This window comes from Cavia porcellus, unplaced genomic scaffold (assembly GCF_034190915.1).
Source record: "Cavia porcellus strain 051 isolate PalLab524CR breed Dunkin Hartley unplaced genomic scaffold, mCavPor4.1 scaffold_7, whole genome shotgun sequence".
NCBI lineage: Eukaryota > Metazoa > Chordata > Mammalia > Rodentia > Caviidae > Cavia > Cavia porcellus.
This window is the reverse complement of record NW_026947490.1, coordinates 38981649-39004116: the sequence shown is the minus strand read 5'-3', so window position 1 is coordinate 39004116 and position 22468 is coordinate 38981649. Positions and strand designations below refer to the sequence as shown.

The window sequence follows — 22468 nt, the reverse complement described above, 5'->3', positions numbered from 1 at the left end:
CTTTTCCTATGTTAGGGAAGTTTTCCTTAATTATTTCTGTGAATAACCTTTGTAGTTCTACTGTTTGTATCCCAGCTTCTTGATTCATGTTCTTTATTCTCAAGTTATAGATCCTTTTGTCATCTTCTAGTCTTTGTATTATTACTGCTTGTTTCCTTGTTATTTTAAAAAAGTTTTTCTTTTCATACTCCCACATTACAAAATTGTCCTCCAGTTTGGATAATCTATCCTCAGCTTCTTTCAAGGTGATTTGCCATCTTTCCATAGAGTTTTTAATTTCCTGGTGATCTCTTTGAATCTGCTTCATGTATTCTATATTTTTTTATGTTCTTCACCAAATGGTTCTCTCCTTTGTTTGAGTTCCTCCCTTCTTCCATCTGTGTCTACTTGAGGGGTGCTTAGTATCTCTTTTATTAATCTTCTTATATCTTGCTTTATTTGGCTAAATATTTCACTTTTTAACTTGTGTATGAGGTCCCGGATATATCTCTTTATGTCCACTGGTGCCATATCTGATATTGCATGTTTGCTGTTCTCATTCTCCTTTGTATTTACCTGTCCTGGGTCAATATTCTCAGGGTTGGGGCCTGGGGACTTTTTGTTGTTGCTTCCTCTTCCCATCTTTTTTGCTTCTTCCAGAAGGCCCCAGTTTCTTTGTTGTGTACAATTCTTCTGAAGTTAGCTGGCTAGATGACCCTTCTCACTGCCATGTGCTAGTGAGTTGCAGACAGGGACAGCGTATGCTGGCCCCTCCTCTCCAGATCAGTCAAGCTTCTGTGGCCTGCACTACTATATTACTTTGCGTTGCCTCCCCTCTGGACCAGCCAAAACCTCTGACCTATTGGGTCTCAGTCAGATCATGTGACCCAGGTCTAGCTCACTCCACCAATCCCATTCAGGAAGGGAACAACTGTCTGAAGTCACTGCTGCCCCTTGTACTTGCCAGTCCTGCCCAGTCCCAGAATGTCATCTGCTGTAGCCCCCCTATTTATGGAATGGCTCCACTCCTGTCACTCACCACAGGTTGATGTAGGCACCCTGCCAACTCAGCTCTCCATTCAGCTCACTGACCTCCAAACTCAATGTAAGTGCACCTCCAGTGAGTCGAAGCGGTGGGATCTCAGATGGCTCAGCAAGTCGCTGCAGGACCTCAGATGTCTTGGCAAGTCGCAGCGGGACCCCAGCCAGTCACGGCACCCCAGCAAGTCGTGGCACCTCGGGAAGTCACAGCGGGACTCGGATGGTTGGCAAGTCACCTTAATTTCTTCTTGGGACGAGAGAATTCATCTCCCTCTGTTTGGGGCTCCCCAGTCTGTATTATGTTGAATTTTAAGTTGACTATCTCAGGGAGCCTCTGTAGCCAGTTGTTATCTATCTGCCATTTTTGTTCCTCCTCTAGATCCATCTTAAATGTTCTTGCTTTTTAAATTCCGTAATACCCATGAAATCACAGGAGCAATGGGCAGATTATTTTTTGTATACCTATTACAAAAAGCACAGGGATATAATTGTCTCTTTGTCCCCATGGTCCTTAAATTTTGCATCTGCACCCTGGGAAGTGCCAGTAGAGCAGGGAGCTCTGGGGCTGGGCTGCTGCAGCTCAACCTGGAGCCTGGATCTGTGTTTGCTGTCTGGGTGGGATAAGAGTTCCTGGGGCACTTGTAAACCCTGAGCTGGACTGAAGTGGACCAGGAATAGGTGGAGATAGGCAAGTGGGAATTGGCACTCTGCTTCCAGAAATCCAGCAGGTCCCAGAGGAGTGGGGCCACCTGTGGCTGGGGTTCCATTGCATCAAAGAGTCACATGGGGTCTGATGAGGGCCAAGGACAGGACTGGAAGTGGCAGTCAAGGAGTTTAAGTCCCTGATGAGCTGTACCTCCCAGTGAGTAAGCTGGTAGTGGAACACGCTCTCAGGGTTTGGACTCAGACTGTGAGCTCCCTTTTTGCACCCTGTCCTGTTGTGGGTTTGTTAAGAAAGCTTCTCCTTGTGGTTGAGGACAGTTCAGGTCAGTATGAGCCCTGGGATGGGCACAGAGTTTTCCCGGGTTTCTGAAGGTAAACTGGAGCCACCAGGGCCATCAGCACTTACGTTTATCTTGTCTGGGCATTTCTGACCACCTGGTTACACCAGGAGTCCAGAGTGTGGAGTCTGATCTTAGCACTCCTCTGGCACAAGGGTCCCCATGTGGAGTTTCTCAAATGCCTTCAAGGTTCTCTTCCCTGGGGGTCACCGATCCACCCTATTGTAGACTCCTAGAGGTCTCCTGCACAGTCTGTGGATCCCCATGGACCCCTACCTGTGCCTTTCCTTGGTGGGCTGCTGAGCCATAGGGTGATCAGGGTCTGCCCACTGCCTGTGTGTCACAGGCCATCCTGCTAGAGTCAGGTGGAGGGGCTGCAAGGGAGAGTATTGGGTGTTTGTTATGTGCTATCCGGGGAGCAGGTACCATCATCTGCATTTTACAGACAGGGAAACCTAAACTCCAAGAGATTAAGCACATGCTTAAGATGGGAAATGCAGAGTTGGAATTTGGCCTCCTGAGTGCAATCTGTGTTCTTTGATCACATCCCTGGAAACCTCTCTGAGGGACAGGGGATTGCTGGCTCACACTGACTGCAGTAGGTGGGGGAGCATGTTCTGTGTGCCGAGGCCAGAGTTCCACCACAGTGACCGCAGTTCAGGTGACTACCTCGGGCAGACCTGCTGTTAACATTGTCTTGGTTCAGCTCCTATCCTGGATTCCCTATTGTCCCGAATCCCTTTCTTCATGACTGCTATCAGATATATACATTTGTTTGTGTAAATGTTAGGCTGCTATAACAAAGAAGGCCAAAATACAATACAGTAAAAAAAAATATGCAAGACAGTATACCTCAGAGAGGTTGTTCTAAGGCCTTAGAACCTAACTAATAATTGTTCATGGACACCCTACTATTTAACAGAAACTGCAAATATCCTCTATAATTGTTTATTTTTTTGGTATGTGTGTGAGTGTGTGTATGTGGGGGGAAGTTTGCACATAGCCAATCCAAGAGAGTTTTTCAGTTCTCCTTTCCACTGATTGGCTGCTGCCCTGTACTCCATTTCTGGCAGGTGAACCAGTGTTCCTACATCCTAATGGGTTGCTGGGCTGCATGTAGCTATCTCCAGTGTTTTGGTTTTGTTCTTTTTTGTTTTATTTTGTTTTTGTCTTTTTGAGACAGGGTCTCGCTGTGCAGTTCACGCTGGCCTTGAGCTCACTTTGTAGCTTAGGCTGGTCTTGAACTCTCAATGATCCTCCTGCCTCAGCCTCCCGAGTGCTGGGATTATAGGTGTGAGCTACCACACCTGGCTTGGTTTTGTTCTTAAAGCTCTAAGATCCCTAAAATGAGGTCGAAACACCCTACACCTTTTAAGGCTTTATTAGTACAGGACTTTTATTAAATTAATTGCGTAGCTTGGGGAGACCTAACATATTTAGGGTTTAAACTATAAAATAGGCATTTTTCTGACCATATCTGATATTTGTGGTTTTTCACAATTCACAGGTGCTCTAGGAACATAACCTTTGTGAATTTCAGGGGTCCACCGTAGCTCAAATGTAAACTTATTTCTACCTCATATGAAATTATAGGCCCATTTGCTCCACAATGGCTTCCTTAGCTCCAGCAATCACATTCCTATCAGGTCAGAGGAGAGCACATGGCTTCTTTTGAAGGGCCTAGTCTGGAAAATGGCACGAACAACTTGTACCCACATCTCATGTTGACCCAAACATCATTATACAGATAATCATAACTGCAAGGGAAGTTGGAAAAATTCAGACTTTAACTAACTTAAATCACCAGGCAGATGGCAGGCGCTATCACAGTAGCTTCAAGAACCCCTGGCAAAATGGACAGCCCATTCTTATTTTCTTAGCAAGTCTGGACTTAAGAGTCAGATTAGCCAGCTTAAAGCTGTGATCTTCCACTGAAGTGTGATTTGGGCACGTTGTATGACCTCTCTGAAGCTCCGTGTTTTCTGTACGGTTAGGTAATGGAAATTATTGACCTGCATATTCAGTGGGATGTTGGAAGGCCCAAATGAATTACTGTCTTTGAGAGCCTGGCATGGGCTGCCAAGTCAAATGGGGCCACAATGGATCACCCAAAGGAGCTTAGCTGGGTTTGGGTTTTAAATGGTAAGCCCTTGAAACCAGCTCCCACAGTGATGTGGGGTGAAAGCCACACGTTCAAAGCTGTTCAGCATTGTCTTTCGCTCTATGGCATAGGCTGTGCTACCACCAAAACATGCCCCATTTATTCTTGCTCAGTCCTGTTCCTTCTCAGAAGCCTCCCCTGATTCTCTTCCTCCAAGTCTGGGCCAGGTCCCTCCTGTGGAATCCCTTTCATCCCCTGGAGGATCCTCATCCCAGCCCTGGTCACTCTGGGCTGTCCCTGGCTGAAAGGGTGGTATCTACCTCTCACTAGTCTGTGAATTCCCTGGGGCAGGTCCAGGCCTGGCTTGTTACAGATGGGCCCTGGCATCACCTACAGGAGGACCATACAGTGGGTTCTCTCTGGGGTTCAGTGATTCCAGAATGGGGTAGGCTCCCAGTAAGCTCCCAGTGGGTTTTCTCTCTGTCCTCCAATTTAGAGTAGGAAAATAGTATCTGCTGTAATAGTCATTGTACAAAAGAGAGGAAAAGAAAGTGCTCTAAACTATATAACTGCATGTATATTTAAGTGTATAAGATAGAAAATGATATCACAGAGTTTTATTGGATCATTGAACAGAACTGTTTGCAGTATCATTGTTGGAATGTCCACTCTACAAGCTTTAATTTTGTGACTTGAACAATTAATTCTAAGATGGCAATATGTAATCCATTAACTAGTGATTTCCTACTGTTCATTTTTTTCCCTCTGTAAATCTGTATAACTTGTACCCTTTCACTGTTTTTTTTCTTCTTTTCTCCTTAAATAAAATTAAAAAAAAAATAAATAATTTAGACCAAAAAAAAAAAAAAAAAGAAGAAGAAGAAGAAGAAGAAGAAGAAAAGAAAATAGTATCTGCAGTGGCGAGGGGCCATCACTGGTCTAACCTTTGATGACCCCTCACTCTGGGAAGGCACTCAGTCCTTTTTGAAATCTGAGTCTTTTCTTCAAGGGTACGCAGGTGATAAACTTACATGACAGGATCTTTATTAGTATTTTTTGTTACCATAATGAAGTATCAGAGGCAGGCTGCTCTCTAACAAAAAGGTTTATTTTGGCTCATGGTTCTGGAGGTACAAGGACCAAACAGCAAGGCCTCCCATTGACTGTGTTACCTCATAGCAAATGACCTTCTGACTGGCAATCTTGAGATGGTGGCCCAAGGAACCACATGGCAAGAGACAGGTGTGCTCTAGTCAGCTCTCTCTCACATTATAATCCACAGGATTCAGTCCTGGTGTCTCCCTACCAATGACCTAATTTAATCATTTCCCGAATGGGCCACTTCTAAACACCACCAAGTTTCCATCATTTAATATATTAATAGGAGACTTTGGGGATTACATTCCTGCACAAACTTAGTGGAAGAGGTGGATCATATTGAAACCTCAGCAGGCCTCAGTCCTTTCAAAGTTCCTACACAAGGTTGGCATAGGACAGGCCTCATAGACACTGAGTGGGCACACAGCAGGATCCCTAAGGGGCTGGGTCCTGTGTAGTCTCAGTGGGAAGTGGGCTCCTATTTACCCGCCCCCTCCCAATAATCACCACGTGTGAAGGCCACAAAGGGAGAAAGGGGACAGTGAGCCAAGGGACTTAGGGGGCAGGTCCCTGGAAACTGGCAGCATGTGGGGGCGGGGCCTAGGGCCTACTGGTCCACACTGCTGACCATGCGGACAAAGATTAAGGCTCCTGGGTTGAGAGGAAAGAGATACAGATCTGGATGCTCAAGTCTCGGTGGTGGAGAGGCCAAACTGGAAGGTGGGTGCACACTTACGCTCCCCAACGAGTCTAGCCAGGGTCAGTGGGAAGGACGTCGACAATAAGTGTGACACTTTGGCAGCATATTTTATTGGGTGTCTGCTTCCGGCGCGACCCCCGAACAGTCCAAACAGGCCAGACCAGGTACGCGGCCCCCGAAGCGGTACGTGTACTTGCGCCCGCCGCTCTTTTGCACGATATCGCGGCGGTAGTAGTAACGCAGTCCTCGGCTTAGCTTCTCGTAATTCATGTCCGGCTTCCTCTTGCGCTCACCCCAAAGCCGCGCCACCTAGGACGGAGACCAGGCAGAGTCAGAGAACGCAAGGGTGAGGAGTGGGGAGGCTGTGCTACGATGCACGGGGCCGGGGTCTTCGGGGCTGGGGTCTCGAACCTCCAAGCCGGGCTAAAACGGGACTGGTTGAGTCTGGGGCCCAGGCGGGGACACTGCGGGGCTGAGCCTAGAGGGTGAGGCGGGGGCGGGGCCAAGGACTAGGCCCTGCAAAAGGCGGGCAAGGTCGCGCTAGGGCGACTCAGGCTGGACCGAGGATCGGGGGAGCTGTCCCACCTCTTTGGGATCACACAGTTGGAACTCGCGGCTGTTGCCGGTCCAGCGGATGCAGCTGCTACGCGCCCGGTCGTGGAGTAGCTCCAGGAGAAACTGCCACAGCTGAATGGGACCTGCGAGGCGCAAGCAGGTGAAAACCCAGATTTCGCAGACCCAGGCGCCGCTGCTCCGACGAAGGGAGTCGGGGTTCCCTCATCTCGAAGGTTCAAGGGTCCAGATCATGCCAACTTTGGACCCAAGAATCTAGAACTCCTTGAGGAATCTAGAACTCCCTGGACCACTTGAAGAATTCGCAAGTTTGGGGTCCTAAGTGTCTGCCTTGGCGGGGATTGTAGCGCAGGCCTATAATTCCTGCATTCTGGATAAGTGAGGCAAGAGGATCGCAAGTTTGAGTGGAGTTTGGGCAATTTAACTAAATTAAATTTAGTTCAGTGAGATTCTGTCTCAAAAGTTGAGTGGACAGGCTCCCCTCCGCTCACCTACATTTAAGCATCTAAGCCCCGCCTCTCCAGCCAGATTCCGGAGCCCCACCCCCTTGGACGCTGAGTCCCTGCCTCATCACCCCGACTTTGCGCCCTCGGGCGTCGGCCAGGACCTCTTACCTCGGTGGTTAGTTTTGGGGTAACGAGTCGAGGTGGCACGGTCAGGCTGCTGGCTCGGTTCGGAGGAGGTGGTGAGAGCTGAACTCTGGTACCCGTCCGAAGACATGCTGCAATCTGTATGCAGCCCCAGATTCCACGAGGAGATAGAGTTCGAACCCGCAGGTTCGCCCCACGCAATATAGTCTGTGCGAGGGTCCCCGTAGAAGCCATTGTCCCAGTAGGTGGCGCCGTTGGGGACGACGAAATAGTCCCAGCTCGCAGTGCTCCTAGCGGCCTGAGCGTGCGACCACGAGGTGGCATTGTTCTGGCCCGCAGCCCCAACGGAACCAGCGAAGGGGGCGGGTCCCGGGCCAGGGAGGGCAGGCTCCGGGGTCTGAGAGATGAGGCTGCGAGGGTCCGAGGCTGCGCGCTCCAGGTTTGTCCAATCTGCAGACCACATAGGAGTCTGAGGGACGAGATCTGAGAGGAAGAATCGAAACTAAGTGATGTCCTGATTCCTGGACTCTACCGCAGTTCTAGAGGGCCACAGGATGAGGACCTCCAAACCTAAGCTGAGCCACCTTGAGAATGCAGGTGTCCCCTCTGCTAGCCCCATCCTTCAGGTGGAGCTTTGGGAGCCAGGACCCAGTCCTCTCCTGTTACTGCCTCTGTACGCACACTCACCTGCTCCCCATGCATATTCTGGATGTGGTAACTCGGGGATCCAGTCTGGCTCCGGGAACTCTGCGAAGGACAGGACCGCAAGTGAGTTTAGGGATGGTGGGACCTTCATCGCCCACCCACTCCGGTCTTTGTCAGGGGCAGGGTGTTACTCACTGAGGACCCCAGTACCCTCCAACTTAGTGCGTCCCCCTAACTCACCGGGGGAGCCCTCTCTCAGACTTAGGAGCCCAGCCTCCATCCTCCACCCAGCCCCCAGGGGTCCTAGCGCGGTAGCCACCTTTCCAGCACGTTTCCCTTGTGGGCGCGTCCCCTTGGAGTGCCAGTTCAGGGAAATAGAAGCCAAATTCAGTTCCATCTGCAGGCAAAAACCGTTAAGGCCGGGTCAGGGGTCTGCAGTGGCCCCCATCCTCCCTAAATATTGCCTCAGCCCCAGCACCTACCCTGCCCTGACAGCTTGTTCCCTGGAGGCACTTCCTGTGGTGGGGTCTCATCGCAGCTCCACGCATCCATAGGTTCTTGTTTGGAATGATCTGGTGTAAAAAAAAAAAAAAAAAAAAAAAGTTCAAAAATGCCACCTTTAGGGACCCTGAAGTCTGGGCACCAGTTCTTGCCTCCCTGGGACTCAGGTGTCCAAGCTTCTGCTCCCTTTCCCCCCAGAAATCTGGCGCCCAGGAATGAGGGGCTTCGTTCCTCTTCCTGTTTCAAGTCCCCAGCTCCTTCCTAACCCAGGTACCCAGGCAACTATTCTGTCCCCACTTCATGGCTCACCTCCGGCGGATTCCTCTGCCCTCAGCCGGGGGTCTCAGCCCCATTTCATACTCTGCACCCCCTCCCTTGGGACCTGGGCAGGGGGGAATTTTCCAACACGTCAGAGCAGGGGGTCGCAGCCTGGGTCAAGTTGCAGGTCCCTGGGCGGAGCCCAGCCTCGCCCCCTGCCCCAGGGATGCAGCCGCTGGAGCTGTCCTGGTGCAGGAATGGCTTGGGGAACAGTGGGCTGGGCAAGACGGGGAACAGCGGTCGGGGGTGTTTATGAGGTGATGGGGGCTGGGCAGGGTGGACAGGTTCTCCATCTTTGGGATTTGATCCTGCGACATGGGAGGTGGAGGGAGGAGGGCCTGGGGTCAGCTGGGCTGCGCCAGGCTTATCTGCAACAGGAAGAGGGATTTCCTGCCAGATTCCCTGTCCCCAGCATTGGCCCACGTCATAATCAACAGGGTGACCAAGGGAGATGGAAGCAGAGCCTGCACACCCCCCCACACACAACTAGTTGTGGAGTAGTGTCAATCATAACGAAAGGTTAACATCAGCAACATGAGCCATAAAAATAGTAATAGCAACAGCTAATGTCACAGGAGGAGCTGTGTGCATGTCAACGAGCCATGTGCATTGGGTCTTCATTTAATCCTCTCATGCGGTAGATTCAACTCTTTCTCCTGTTTCATGAAGGGGAAAATTGAGGTAGACATCTTTCATTTTCCAAAGGCCATGAATTTCTGATATAATAATTTTGGACAACTGGGAAATTGTATGAATTGAATATGAGTTATCACATGGGCTAGGCATGGCAATGCAAGCCTGTAATCCCAGCATTTGGTAGACTGAGGCAGGAGGATTGCTGTGAGTTCAAGTCCAGTCTTACAAAGCAAGACCTGTCTCAAAAAAAAAAAAAAAAGAAAAAAAAAAGAAAAAGAAAAGAAAAAGAAAACAGATAACATGTGAAATGACTTTCTTAGACGTGACACGTGATGATCATGGTATTCTGTGAAGTCATTATTAGGAAATGAACACATATCAAGGGGTGAAGTGTTACAGTTTTTTTTTTTTTTGGTACTGGGGATCAAACTCATGTTATAATTTTATAACCTGTGTTAAATGATTTAGCAAAAAGCAAAAACAGAGATGTAAAGATTCATACATGGGCTGAGGATTTAGCGCAGTGGCTAAGTGCCTGCCTGGCAAGCGTGAGGTCACAAATTCAATCCCCACTACCAAAAAAAAGTTAAAAAAAAAAAAGATTCATACACACATGCAATACTCCAAACATATGCTAAATACTAAAAACTATCTAAAATTTAGTAACTAGTTGTCCTCTACTTTTATTTGATGAGTCTGGCAACCCTTGGACAACCTGGCTTCAGATACTGTGCATGTGCCCATATTTACCATTAAAAATGATGTCTTAACATGGACAGTTTCCTTACTTACCTAGCTCCTCGATCATGAACTATTCTCCATTCTGAAGGGCGGAGGGTAGTGCTGCTCTCTTGTTCATTTTACAGAAGGGAAATGATTTGAGAGGGAATCACTTGGGGCTGGGCTCACACCGAGCTTTGAGAGCCACTGAGCGGTGGGCATCACTGCCCGTCATACATCCACCTAAGGGCCTGAAACAGTCCTGGTCTGCACTGCCTGCTAGGCTGCCCCTGGAGCTGGCCTTTCTGCTCTTGGTGTGTCTGTCCATGTCTACCTCTCCTCCAGTTGGTGTTTGTGGCTCTGGGTTGCTGTCATACCAGCCTGATGCCATCGAAACCTCGTCACCAGTCTCCTGGGTGTTCCTGCCTCCTCTAGCTGTCTCTGGGGTTCCTCTTTTTCTGTGGCACTGACAGTCCTTAAGCTTCCCTGCATATGTCAGCTTCTGTCCATCTCTGAATGTGTTCCTTTCCACCATCAGGAGGATTCCTACACGTAATTTAACCCTCCCTTCTGGAATCACCTGTGGTCCCATGCCCCTGTGGAGAAGGGGGCCAGGGGTAGGAAGGGCCAGTGATGGGGGAAGGTTGTGTGGGGTGGTCTAGGCCAAGGGGCTTAAGGGCATTTCCTGCCAGGAGGCCCTCACCCCTTCCACCAGACTGGAAAAAGTGACGTCAGAGGGGCAGACAGGAGCAAGGGAGCAGAAATCCGACACCTCTCCCGGGTGATCTCTGTCTGCAGAGGCCTTGGTATCACACCGTCTGTCCCCACCCCGCCAACACACACCACAGGCTCCCCCCAGTCCAGCTTTCTGATGGCTATATCCCCAGAAGACCCTTACCCCTCCCAACCCTGCAGGCCTTCTCCAGCAGGCCTGCCCCAGCCTCCTTCCAGACTCAAGCACTCAGTGCTGAGGTCTCAGAGATGTTTCTGAAGTGCATATTTGTGACATCAGGCCCAATTGCAGCCTGACTTGTCCTAACTCCTCAGGACTCCCTGCTACGTGCAGGGTAAAGCTTAAGCTCTTGGCTTGCCATTCCAGGTCCTGCACAGATAGATACCTCTTCAGCAGGCAGAAGCAAGTCTGGAGCCAGGAAAAGACACAGACACAGATACTGAGACCCAAGAGTGCTGTAGGCTGGGGTTGGGCAGAATAGAGAAATGGCAGATAGCCCAAAAGACCCAGAGGGGAAGGATGACAGTGTCACAGTAGATGCTTCCTTCAAGAAGCCCTCCCTGACCAGCACATCAGTCAGCCATGCAGCCCTTTGTCAGTGGACCATGGTCTCTGAGCAGGACTGCGGGTGTTAGTCGCTGTGGTCCTTTGCACCGTCCACGCCTCTGGGCTGAGTTCTCAAAGGGCTAGGCCCAGAACTCCTACCTTACTCAGTGCTGACAGCACAGGCTGGAGCAGGATGAGCCTTGACTTTTACTTTGCCGAACCACCCTTCCTCCTCTAGAACTGGCTGCAGAGGGCAAGCCCTTAAGAAGTTTTGACAAGTATCAGCACACCACAGGGGCTCAGGAATGCCCGCCTGGATGGCTCCCTGGGTAAACTCCCAAGGTTCTTAAGGTGGCATTCTCTCAAGGCATTCTCAGGTGGAAGATGCCAAACCTGTCCCCTCAGAGTGTCTCCAAGTGCAGCCAGGGGTGTAAATGAATGTAAATTTATTGAAACTTTTTCAGGGTGGGTGGGTAGATAGTTGCAGGGTTTCCCAAACACAGCTACGGGGAGAAGCCAGCGCCCGGCAGGGTGGGAGCGGGTGCCCAGCCACAGACCCTATCTCAGGCCTAGCTTCTTCTTTTCCTTCTGCTTCTTTCGGACTACGTCCAGGTTCCGGTCCTTCCACATGCTCTTGCGGAGCTTGATAGGGCGCGAGCCCACATACTTCCCTGTGGGAATGGAGGGCTCAAGGTCAGGCATCGGCTCGATATGCGCCATACCCACTGTGTCTGGGGAGCCCTCACTCACCGTTCATCTCACGCATGGCGCGCACATAGTCACTGGGGTCCTTGAAGCTGACAAAGCCATAGCCCTTCGTCTTGCCGGTGCGCTTGTCACGGATCACCTTAGCCTTAAGGAAGGATGGGAAGCGGCTGAAGGCGCGTGCCAAGATGTCATCATTCACCTCATTGCCCAGATCACCACAGAAGATTCGGAAGTCATCTGGGGTTGGGAGAGAAGAGGTCAGAGGATGCAGATGCTGGTCCAGTGACTGTCCTTCTGACTGTGTGAAGGACCCATCTTCTCTGGAAGGATCCCCAAGCCCTCCCCATTCTGTCCCTGCAGTCTCTGCCTGGGGACCCTCAGTAATTACCAGTGAACACTTGTGTGGTGTCTAACCTGCACTAGGTACCCTATTAAGCACCTGTTTTTTACAACACATCTGGTGGCCCCCACAGCCCTTTCACAATGAGGCACACCGGTCAAGTCAATGCCCAACTTACATAAACAGGAGGTGGTGGAGCTGGGATAACAGTGTAGGCAGCTGGGTTTACAGTGTTTTAACCTTTAACTGAATCACTCTTCCTCACCCCAAGGCTGTCATCCACTCCACAATGAAGCTCTTAACTCTGACCTGACCTGGCCCTGGCCTTTCCTCTGAGGGCCCAGGTTCCTTAGTCTCCTGGACACCTCCCCATTATGTGCCCTTGGACTCTGCCATGCCCCAGCCTCCCAGCATGGCACCTCAGCATGCAGGCTGCACCTGCCTCAGCTCTGCTTTCTCTGCAAAGCCCTCCTAAGTTTCCCTTGCACTGGGAACACACCGCGTGACCCTTGTCCAAGGCTGACCCCTGCTGCCACTCTAGGGCATATTCTCAGGGTTAGGCCTATACCCCAAATCACCATATAAAACCCCAATGAATCACCATCCTCAGAGGTACATGATATCATTCCCTTTGTGGGGCAAGCAAGTCAGACTGGAAGGCTAAGGTGCCTGCCCAATGTCACAGAAGTATGATTCCAAGCCCACACTAGCCAGGCATAGCAAAGGCTGGTTGGCCCCGGTCTAGCACAGGTAGATGATCCTAGGAGAGGAGATGGCAGTCAAGGACAGGGCAGTAGGTAGGCTTTTTCCCCTCAACCATTGCTGTGGTTACTTCATGACTTTTGTGGTGACTAAGGACACTCTGAAAACAATTAGGTCACCCTAGAAGCCACCAACATGGAAAGGGGAGCTTTCTACAAGACAATTAGCCTGGACACTTTTTGGTTTTTTGAGACGGGGTCTCACTGAACATTCCAGGTTGGCCTGAAATTTGTGGTGATCTTCTTGCTTCAGTTTCCTATGTGCTGTGATAATAGACATGTGCCGCCATGCCCAGTTTGGTTTGGATGCTGACGCTGATTCACATGGCTGTGGAGGCACCTCCTAAAACCTCAGCAGGCTGGCTTCCTACCCCAGCAAGGGATTCACCAGCAGGTGTTCTTTTTACCCTCCTTCCATAAACCACTCTTGGTCCTCAGGCTGATAATCAATCCTGTGCGGAGTTTGCAGGTAGGCTCAGCAAGAGGTGTTCCAGCTCAGCAACAAGTGTTCTGGCTCTGCCTACCTGGGTCAGGTGCTGGCTGAAATTCATGTGCCATCCCCACCTGCCACTCCATTTGACATGAATGACTGCTCATTTGTTTTGGGTCAAGTGAACACCAGTATCTAACCACTGTTCTTTCACCCAGGAGATGGAAGCCAAGGTCTGGAGTGTGCTGGGCAAATGCTCTATTGCTGAGTTACAACACTAACACTCTTAGCCCAATTTAAATAAAACAGAAAAAAAGTAGAAAGCAAGATAAATATATAAAACTGTATATATTCTGGCTTGGGGAAAAAAAAAGCCATAATGGAGTTTTGGGGCAATTAGAAAAGTAACAACTGAATATAAGATGTCACTGAGTGTGGTGTGCACACCTGTAATCCCAGCACACAGGAGGCTGAGGCAGGAGGATCACTGTGAGTTTGAAGCCAGCCTGGGCTACAAAGTGAGTTCAAGACCAGCCTGGACCACATAGTGAAACCCTGTCTCTAAATGACAAATAAATAAATAACATAAATTAAGAGACATTACGGTAGCCATTGTTGATTTTTCAATTGTCTAGTTTTAAAGGCCTATAAAATGCCTTAATTATTGTTTTGATCAGTTTTATACTATTTTGTATGAACTGTGTGTGAAGATATAGACAACTATTTAAAAGAAAACAAGAGACATTATGGTAGCCACTGCTGACCTCCTGTTGTCTTGCTTTGAAATCTGTGTCTCTTACATTGTTTTCTTCTGATCTGTTTTGCTCTGTTATATTTTGTTTTACCCTCTTTAAAAAAAACCAGAATTACTGTTCTTGGATGTGATAATGGTACTGTGCTATGAAACAAAGTCTTAGGAGAATACTAAGATATTTAGATGTAATCACTTATAACTAACTTTAAGTACTGAGCATAAAACAGTAAGGTGCTGGGGATGTACCTCAGGTAGAGCATTTGCCTAGCACACCTGGGTTTGATCACCAGCACTGCAAAAACAACAGAACTCCACGTGATGAGCACAAATAAATGAACAGGAGGAATACAGTGAATAGGAAAAAATGTTAGCTGAAGAATCTATGTGGTGGGAAGGCCATTCATTGTATCCTTCTGGGCTTAAAAGTTTTCATTAGAACTGGAGGAAGCCAGGCATGGTGGCACACACTTGTAATCCCAGTACTTGGGAGGCTAAAGCAGGATGATTGCCACAAATCTGAGGCCAGCCTGAGCTACACAGTGAGTTCGTGGCCAGCCTGAATTACTCAGTGAGACCCTGTCTCAGTTCCTCAGGAGTACACAGCACAGAAAGCCTTGGCCTATCACCTGGGAAGGACCTGCCCCACAGTGCTGCAGTCTGGCCTTCCCAGAGATATGCCATGGCCCGCAGAGGCAGTAGGGCTTCTCCGTGGCTCAGCACAGCCTGATCCCACACTGAAGTCCACTCACCAGCATCCCACTCCAACAGGCTGGGGTCCTCCCAGCTGCTTCCGGCTGCTGTGCGAATGCAGCGTTTCAATTTCTCTGGCTTCCCTTTCTTCTTGTCTTCACCCATGGGCTCTGGCACCTGCAGAGCAAGGCAGATGGCGTACAAAGGACTTGATGCTACAGTCTTTCACTTTGCTTCAGACCTTGTCCCCCTTACTCCAGTAACAGGACTGATATGCTTCGGGGTAGAGTATGCGTGTCTGCCTCCCTCTCCCTTGAGTCCTCTCTGCTCTGGACAGAGGACTGTGTGTTAAAGCCCACAGATTCCTGCCTGTCTTCCCACTGCTATGTTCTCTGCTTACCTCAAGAGCCATGAGGCCGGGGGGTGGCTCAGGCCGAGGGGGCCGAGGTCGTGGACGAAGGGACAGGAGCTCAGGAATGCGCAATGGGGGCAGCAGGCCCCGTACTACCTCCAGTGGGAGGGGCAGAGGCTCAGGCTCAGGCAGTGGCATGGCCAGGGCCAGCGGCAGGCTGGGGCCAATGACCGCAGGGCCAGCTGGAGCACCTCCTGCTCCCACGGCCACCGCAGCACTAGCCTCCTCCAGCCCAGCCGCCGCTGCAACCACTGCCTCCTCCTTATCTTTCAGGCCTAGCCCCAGGCCTAGGCCCAGCTCTCGGGGTGCTGCTGGCTCTTCCTGTGGGTAAAAGTGGGACGTGAATATGTCATGTGACATGTATCAACTCCCCACAATGAATGAAGTCATTATATCCTGCTAACAAGTACTAATAAAAAAAAAATTTTTTTTTAAAAAGAGGGTATGAAGGAGCCAGATCATAGGCCTGTTATCTTATCTATCTCTACCCATGCAGTGAAGCCAGAGAACAGGTAAGAAAGAGGTCTCTAGTAAGGCAGAAAGCCTGAAACATATGCAGACAGACAGTGGTAAAAACACAAAAGAGAAATAGACAGACTGTCAAAGGAAAAAGAGATAGAAATAGACATACACCAACAGCAAACATTTCTCTCTCTCTATTCTCTTCAAAAAGAAAAATAGAGCACTGGGCTTATAGCTCAGTGGCACAGTGGCTATCTGGCAAGCTTGAGATACTGACTTCCATTCCTGATTAAAACAATAACAACAACAACAAAACTTCTCTCTCTCTACACACACACACACACACACACACACACACACACACACACAGTTACAAAGAATAAAGGCAGTCAGAAAGAGACCAAAACAGGGGTATGAATAATAATCAAAGTGTATTATATGCATATATGAAAATACTAAAATGAAACCCAATATTTTCCATAGTTAATATGCATTAATAAAAAGAGACAAAGGTAGAGAAACAAGCTGGAGAAAAGGCAGAACCAGCAAGGGCTTCCTACTCACAGCATTAGCTCCCCATACTTACCAGGGGAGGCCTCAGAGCAGCCATGGAGCTCAGGGGGGGACCTGGGGCCCGAGCCATTGGTGGTAGCATCATAGGTGGCCCAGGGGGCCCAGGCAGAGGGGGTCCCACAAGGGCCTGGTGCGGAGGCCGCAGGGCCATAGGCCGGGGTCCACCTGCTGCAGAAGAAAGAAGAGAATCTGTCAGGGTGTTAGTAGGAGAGTCGGAGGGCTTGGGGAGCGAGTTGTGTGGTAGTGATGACCCTGGCCCCCTCACCTGCTCTCTGTAGCACGTGAGGGACGAAGGCTGGACGCAGGATAGCAGCCCTCTGAGGGGCCACAGCTGTGAGAGAGAGAGATGGGGGTGTGTGTCATGGGGACAGGGGCACTTGGAGCAAGGGGTGAGCGTGCATGCGTGTGTGTGTGTTTGTGTGTGTGTGTGTGTGTGCATGTGCACGCACACATAGTGTGTTTCTTCTCAGCATCTAAGAAATCCTGAAAAAGTCTGGGGATCCTTCTGAGATGTGGGTGTCTTTCCATTGGTTCATTCAGCAAAAACTGACTTGTGGTAGATAATGCTAGAGACCCAGCATAGACCAAGGCTTCTCAGGAAGCTCCTATCAAGAGTAGGAAGGAGAAGACATTACTACAGAGTGATGGCCCGAGTTGATCAAAGCTCGAACAGGAGAAAAGCAAGGAAGAGGGGTCCAAGCCAGATGATGGAAGGCCTGGAAGCTGTCAAAGCTGTCAAAGCTTTGACCCGGGCAGAGGACTAGAGGTTTCTTAGAAAAAGAAAGCTGTGAGCTGAGCCCCAAAGGATAATGAAGAGTTAGGCAAACAGTGAATGGAAATGTTACCGGCAGGGAAAATCTGGATAAGCAAAATCTTTATACCTTAGCGGGACATGATGGCATATTTCTGTAATCTAGGCACTTGGAGGCTGAGGTTGGAAGATAGCCATGAATTCAAAGCTAGCGTGGGCTACGTAGTAAGTTCAAGGCCACCCTGACTACATAGTGAGAACTTGTTTCCAAAAAACAAGGAAATAACAAAAGCAACAACAGCAAAACTTTTTTCCCTTTTCAGCTTAGTGTGACTGTGACAGGAAAAGTGGCACGTTGGAGAGTGTTATGAAAGTGTTGCTATGGCAGCAGGTGTCCAAGCATAGCCTTCTTGGCTGAGCCTTGAGCGTCCTCCAGAGGGCACTGAGAGCAAGGTGAGATGATAGGCAGGATGGCTTCCAGTAGGGCCAATTTGCCTTTTGATCAAAACTTGCCAGGGATATGGTTCAATGGTGCAGTATCTGCCTGGCAAGTGTGAGGTCCTGAATTCAAATCTCAGTAACCTCCTGCCTCCTCCCCTGCTCTCCCCTCCCCCCGCCCCCACAGTTTTTGGGGCTAGGGATATAGCTCAGCAGCACAGAGCCTGCCTGGCAAGTGCGAGATTCTTAGTTGGAGTCCCAGTGCCAATAAATAAATAAAATAAAATTCAAAACCTTACTAAACAGTGTGTTAACATTTCTTAGATATTATCAGGTAAGCAAGTACAGGAGGATTTAGGAAATGTAATTAGACGAGATTGGGCACATTCAGGGTGGTATGGCCATAGATAGGAAATGTAATTAACAAGTTTGACTTAACAGATTATTATATCAGAATTTTATGTTCAAATGAAAACACATTTCCTTTTCATATATTTAAGAAAGTGATGTTGTAAAATTGTGTGTGCAGGGTTATCCGAAAATGTGGAGAATGGCTTGTGGAAAGGACAGCCTTGGAAATTACAGCTGACAAAGCAGCAACAAGGAAAAGGGACCTCAACAAAGCCTGGCTGGTACATCTTGGCAATGTTCAGAGCCTCTGGGGAGGCTGCGCAGATTTCTCTCTCTCAGAGCCAGGTTGTTCAGGGTCTTGACTATGTAAGGAGCTTAGTGCTTTTAAGGGGGAAATATTAGCCTTTTACTAGATACTAAGTCATGCTTATGTTGTGATAGGACCCAGGAGTTTTGCTCTTCACAAAGCTTACATTTTAGAGGAAGCAAAGATGACAACTATAGTAAGTAAAGGATATAGCTTGTTATAAAGTGTTAAGTACCGGGGAAAAACACAGCAAAGGTTAAGATTAGGAGTGATACTAGGACGATTGGTTTGCAATGACTAGGTTAAGTCCAAATTGATGTCAAATAATCAGAAAGTACACAATCAGGTTGTGCTTTGGAAGGATGACAACCTGAGAATGGAAAGGAATGGAGAAGGTGATTTAAAGCAGCAATTCAGACAAAAGGCTAAAGTCACTTATACCAGTGTTCCTGGTTTAATATGGGGTTCTTGACTCTGACCTACCTGCTCGCCGCAGGAACATGGCTTCTCGAGCCTCTGGACTGTCCAGGTGACTCCGATCACCAGGGCCAAAGCCAACTGTAGGGAAAGGAAAGATAAGGATGGTCGAAAAAGTGTCTTGGGCACTGCTTTTTATCACCCTGCTTTTTATCACCCTAGGGTTGATCCTCTAACCCTACTGTCAGCCACTCTTTACTTACCTGGGCCCACAAAAGGAGGACCACCCACCATGGGAGGAACTACTGTGGCTGCAGCGGCTGCCCGGGCCTCCAGAGTCTGTTGGACCTGTTGGGGAGAAGGTTGGGATAATGGGATGAGGGACTGGACTCAGTGCTTTCAATTAGTCCTGGTTGGCTCACCCGGGAAGCCAAGACTTTCATTCTTATGCTTTGTGTGGGGCAGGGTACCTATGAGGTCTCAGCTAAAATTCACTTCTCGGGGAGACTTTTTTTTGGTTTTTATGAGAGTGGGCATTGCAATAGTTCACACTGGCCTCAAACTTGAAGCAATCCTCTTGCCTTAGCCTCCCAAGCACTGGGATTATAAGCATGTACCACTACCTGTGGCACAGAGAGGCTTTTGAGATCACATTAGCTAAATCAGACCTTATCCTTCCCTCTGCGTAACTTCTCTCACCACCCCATTTCATCTTCCCCACAGCACTCTCTGAAGTCCAAACTGTCCTTGTCATCTCCAATACCACTATGCTGGCCCAAGCCACCATTACCTCCTGCCTAGAGTCACTACAGCAGTCTCTTTCTCAGTTTTCTTGATTTTATCCTTGCCTCTACAGTCCAGAGAGCCAGAGCAACTCGATCAACTTCAAGTTGAAACATATCACCTTCTGCTCAAAATCCTCCAATAGTTCCCCATCTGAGTAAGAGCCAAAGTCCTTATGGTAGCCTAAGGCCCTACTAGCTTTGGCTTAGATCACCTCTGTATCTTCTCCCAATGTCTTCTTTGCTCATTCTACTCTAACCACTGACCTCCCTGGAGTTCCGTGCGCGTGAAGTTACGGTCTTTGCTAGGCTCACTGCTACCTAAATACTTGCACAGTTCCATCATCTCCTGTGTATCTTTGCTTAAATGTTACTTCCTTACTTTTCTTGTCATGATAAACCACTGCCATCTTGCCATACCTTGACCTATCTCTTCCTAGTAAAATATAATCTTAGAAAGCATCCAATAACCATTTAACAGAACAGAATGCACCAGTTTCACTTAATAGTCCTCTCTCCCGCCTTCCCTTTCTTTCCACTAGCCATATATAAACGGACTACTGAGTACTTAAAATTTGAGACTGAGAAAGTAAATTATAAATTTTAAATATAAAACATTCCCGTCAAGTTCTAGTAGACAACATGCTCTAGAATATAGGGTATCGAAAGAAATACTGTCATCGTCATTACTACATTCTTAGAGCTTAGCACACAAAATATTTGTCATGCTATTAGTCAACAGGCCAAAATATCAATACCTCCACTCAAACAAACACTGCTCAAGTCATTGCTCTTCCTGACTTATACCTTAGCTAAAACTTACCTGTTGATATGTGTTGGTTGCAATAATTGGGCGGATCACAGGAGCTGCTGGGACCTGCATCGCGTCTACTGTAGGGACCGTAGGCACCGCAGGCACAGCAGTTGGGATTCCGGTTACTGGGGCCCCTAGAACTTCCTGCTCAAACCTGGAGGTTCAGGACAGACACCACAGGTCAGCGCCTTCATCCCTGCCAACATACCCAGAACCCCCAGCCCCAACACCATCCCGAAGGTCCCATTTCCTCATGGCAGAGCCATATCTTGGGCCTGTTAAGGCCTGCAGGTTCCAGGATTCGGTAGCTCTGGTTTTGGGATGGCTTTTACACTCCCTCTCGCGGGCCTTACAGGGCCATCTCCGCCTCCATTTCCTTCAAGCGTTCCTCGCCGCTCTTGCCGGGGATGCCGGCACCAGGGCCTGGGACCACAGGTCCTCCTGCACCCGGGAGTCCCGGGGCTGGCCCCGCCCCGGCCATTGCTGCTGTAGTCGCTGTCAACACTACTACCGTCTCGGTCTAGCCACCGCCGCTGCCGTAGGTCCTGCTGTCTTACTCTCCGGCTTCGTCAGGGTGGGCGCCTGTAGATGACGCATCAGTGAAAGCGACGGACGCCGACGCATGACGCTATACATCCGCCAGCTAGGACCAATGAGACACGGCCACACCCCGAAGAAGGACTGCTAGCCTACCCGAGTGCCATAAAGAAAGATTAACGTATAAAACTGGGTCTATCAGAGCGCGGCTAGGAAAGGCGGCCACACCCTCCTGGAGGAACGTGGGCTAATCAGAGCAAAGCAAAGTCAGTTGGCCCCATCCCTAGCGTGGAATCTGGACCTTTGAAAACGCGGAAAAGTTCGGAAGCCCCACCCATGTCACCGAGAGTTTCTAGCCAGTTTGTAAACACTGTCAAGTCCGCGTCTACCTCGGCGTTGGTCGAGACTGGAGACCCAGGGTGGATGGGGAACTCTTTCGCTGAGTGGACACGAGACTACTGGAGATTACCGAAGGATCAGAGATCTCGTGGTGGAAATTCTCTCCGACCCAGTTTCCTGGAGAAGGGGGCATCTGAAAACATTTGCTAGAGAAAGTGAGAAATGTTCTAGGTAGAAGCAACAGCTCAACCCGGGGCCGGGAGCACATGTTCTGAGCCTTTTTAAGGAAACACTTGGCTTTTTTTTTTTTTTTTTTTGATGGTTCTCAAAGCTTTTTATTATGACTTTTAAAACATACACAGTAGAGATAGTATAAAGAACCCTGTCCCTCTATACCTCAAAGACTACCAATATTGTACTCTTTTGGTTTCATCTCTATAATTCACTTATTTTTCCTGAAGTATGTTTAAAACAAATTCCAAACATCTATCAATTCATTTATAAATGCGTTAGTATATCTAACAGATAAAACAATTTTTTTTAAAAAAATCCATTAAGTATGCTGTTAATACCATCAAAATACTTCCTTAGGAATGGGCGTGGTGGCGCACGCCTGTAATCACAGGGAGCTAAAAGAGGAGGATCGCCTCAAATTTGAGCCCTGCCTGGGCTACACAGTGAGTTTAAGACCAGCCTTAACTACATAGCGAGACACTGGCTCAAAAAACTAATCACCACCACCACCAAAAAATGCCTGTTTCACTGAACACCCAGACTATATTTCAAAAACCCAGACTGTTCAATTTCCCCTGACTCGAAAATCTCATTGTACAGAATTGTAAAATCAGAATGTAAATAAGTTCACACATTGCATTTGGTTGATCTCTGCCCCATCAAAATTTACCGGTTGCCTTGGTATCTTTAAATCCCCATTTTAAGTCAGCAGAAATGAATGTTTCATTAATGCTGGCTTTCTTTGCTTTTGTGATAGATATGGGATTAAGGAGAGAATTGGAAATTTTCCTTTTTAACATTGTTAAAGTCCAAATTTTATTAAAATTTTCTTAGCATTTGCCTTGTCTCCCTATTCTGTACCTGCATCTTGTTCAGAATATTCCATTACATGTAGTTGTCATGTCTCTTTGAGTTCCTTTTGCTATGACAATTTCACTGATTAGTTTTTGATGACTTTGACAGTTTTTTTTTGACACAAGGTCTATGTAGTTCGTATTTTTTATTATAACCTGGTACTGCTTTTATTTCTCTATTTGTTATAACTTTTATTTTTGTTGTTGTTCCAGTGCTGGAGACTGAACCCAGGGCCTCATAAATGCTAGGTAAGCATTCTACCACTGTGCTATACCCCCAGCCTTACTCTTTATTTTTTGAGAAAGTGTTTCTATGTAGTTCATGCTGGTTT

The 22468-nt window shown here is 48.5% G+C and overlaps 2 protein-coding genes across 4 annotated transcripts; both read right to left on the bottom strand.

Annotated features, from left to right (window-relative positions):
- Positions 1-6008: 6008 nt before the first annotated feature.
- Etv2 (ETS variant transcription factor 2) lies at positions 6009-10769 on the bottom strand. The gene is made up of 6 exons (XM_063253380.1): positions 8211-10769; positions 8048-8125; positions 7771-7830; positions 7108-7566; positions 6506-6618; positions 6009-6229 (listed from the first exon to the last, which is right to left on the bottom strand). The coding sequence occupies exons 1-6, from the start codon at positions 8278-8280 to the stop codon at positions 6029-6031; spliced, it is 981 nt and encodes a 326-aa protein (XP_063109450.1). The 5' UTR covers positions 8281-10769; the 3' UTR covers positions 6009-6028.
- An 842-nt stretch (positions 10770-11611) lies between these two features.
- Positions 11612-20775, bottom strand: Rbm42 (RNA binding motif protein 42). Of its 3 annotated transcripts, XM_003466649.5 has the most exons (10): positions 20526-20775; positions 20182-20326; positions 18840-18924; positions 18643-18717; positions 16578-16643; positions 16326-16501; positions 15266-15598; positions 14925-15042; positions 11933-12127; positions 11612-11853 (listed from the first exon to the last, which is right to left on the bottom strand). In XM_003466649.5, the coding sequence occupies exons 1-10, from the start codon at positions 20651-20653 to the stop codon at positions 11741-11743; spliced, it is 1434 nt and encodes a 477-aa protein (XP_003466697.1). In that variant the 5' UTR covers positions 20654-20775; the 3' UTR covers positions 11612-11740. The 3 variants fall into 3 exon arrangements, with proteins under 3 accessions (XP_003466697.1, XP_063109449.1, XP_005002310.1); XM_063253379.1 differs by lacking the exon at positions 16578-16643; XM_005002253.4 differs by lacking the exon at positions 16578-16643 and having other exon boundaries at positions 16326-16480; positions 20526-20774.
- Positions 20776-22468: the final 1693 nt, after the last annotated feature.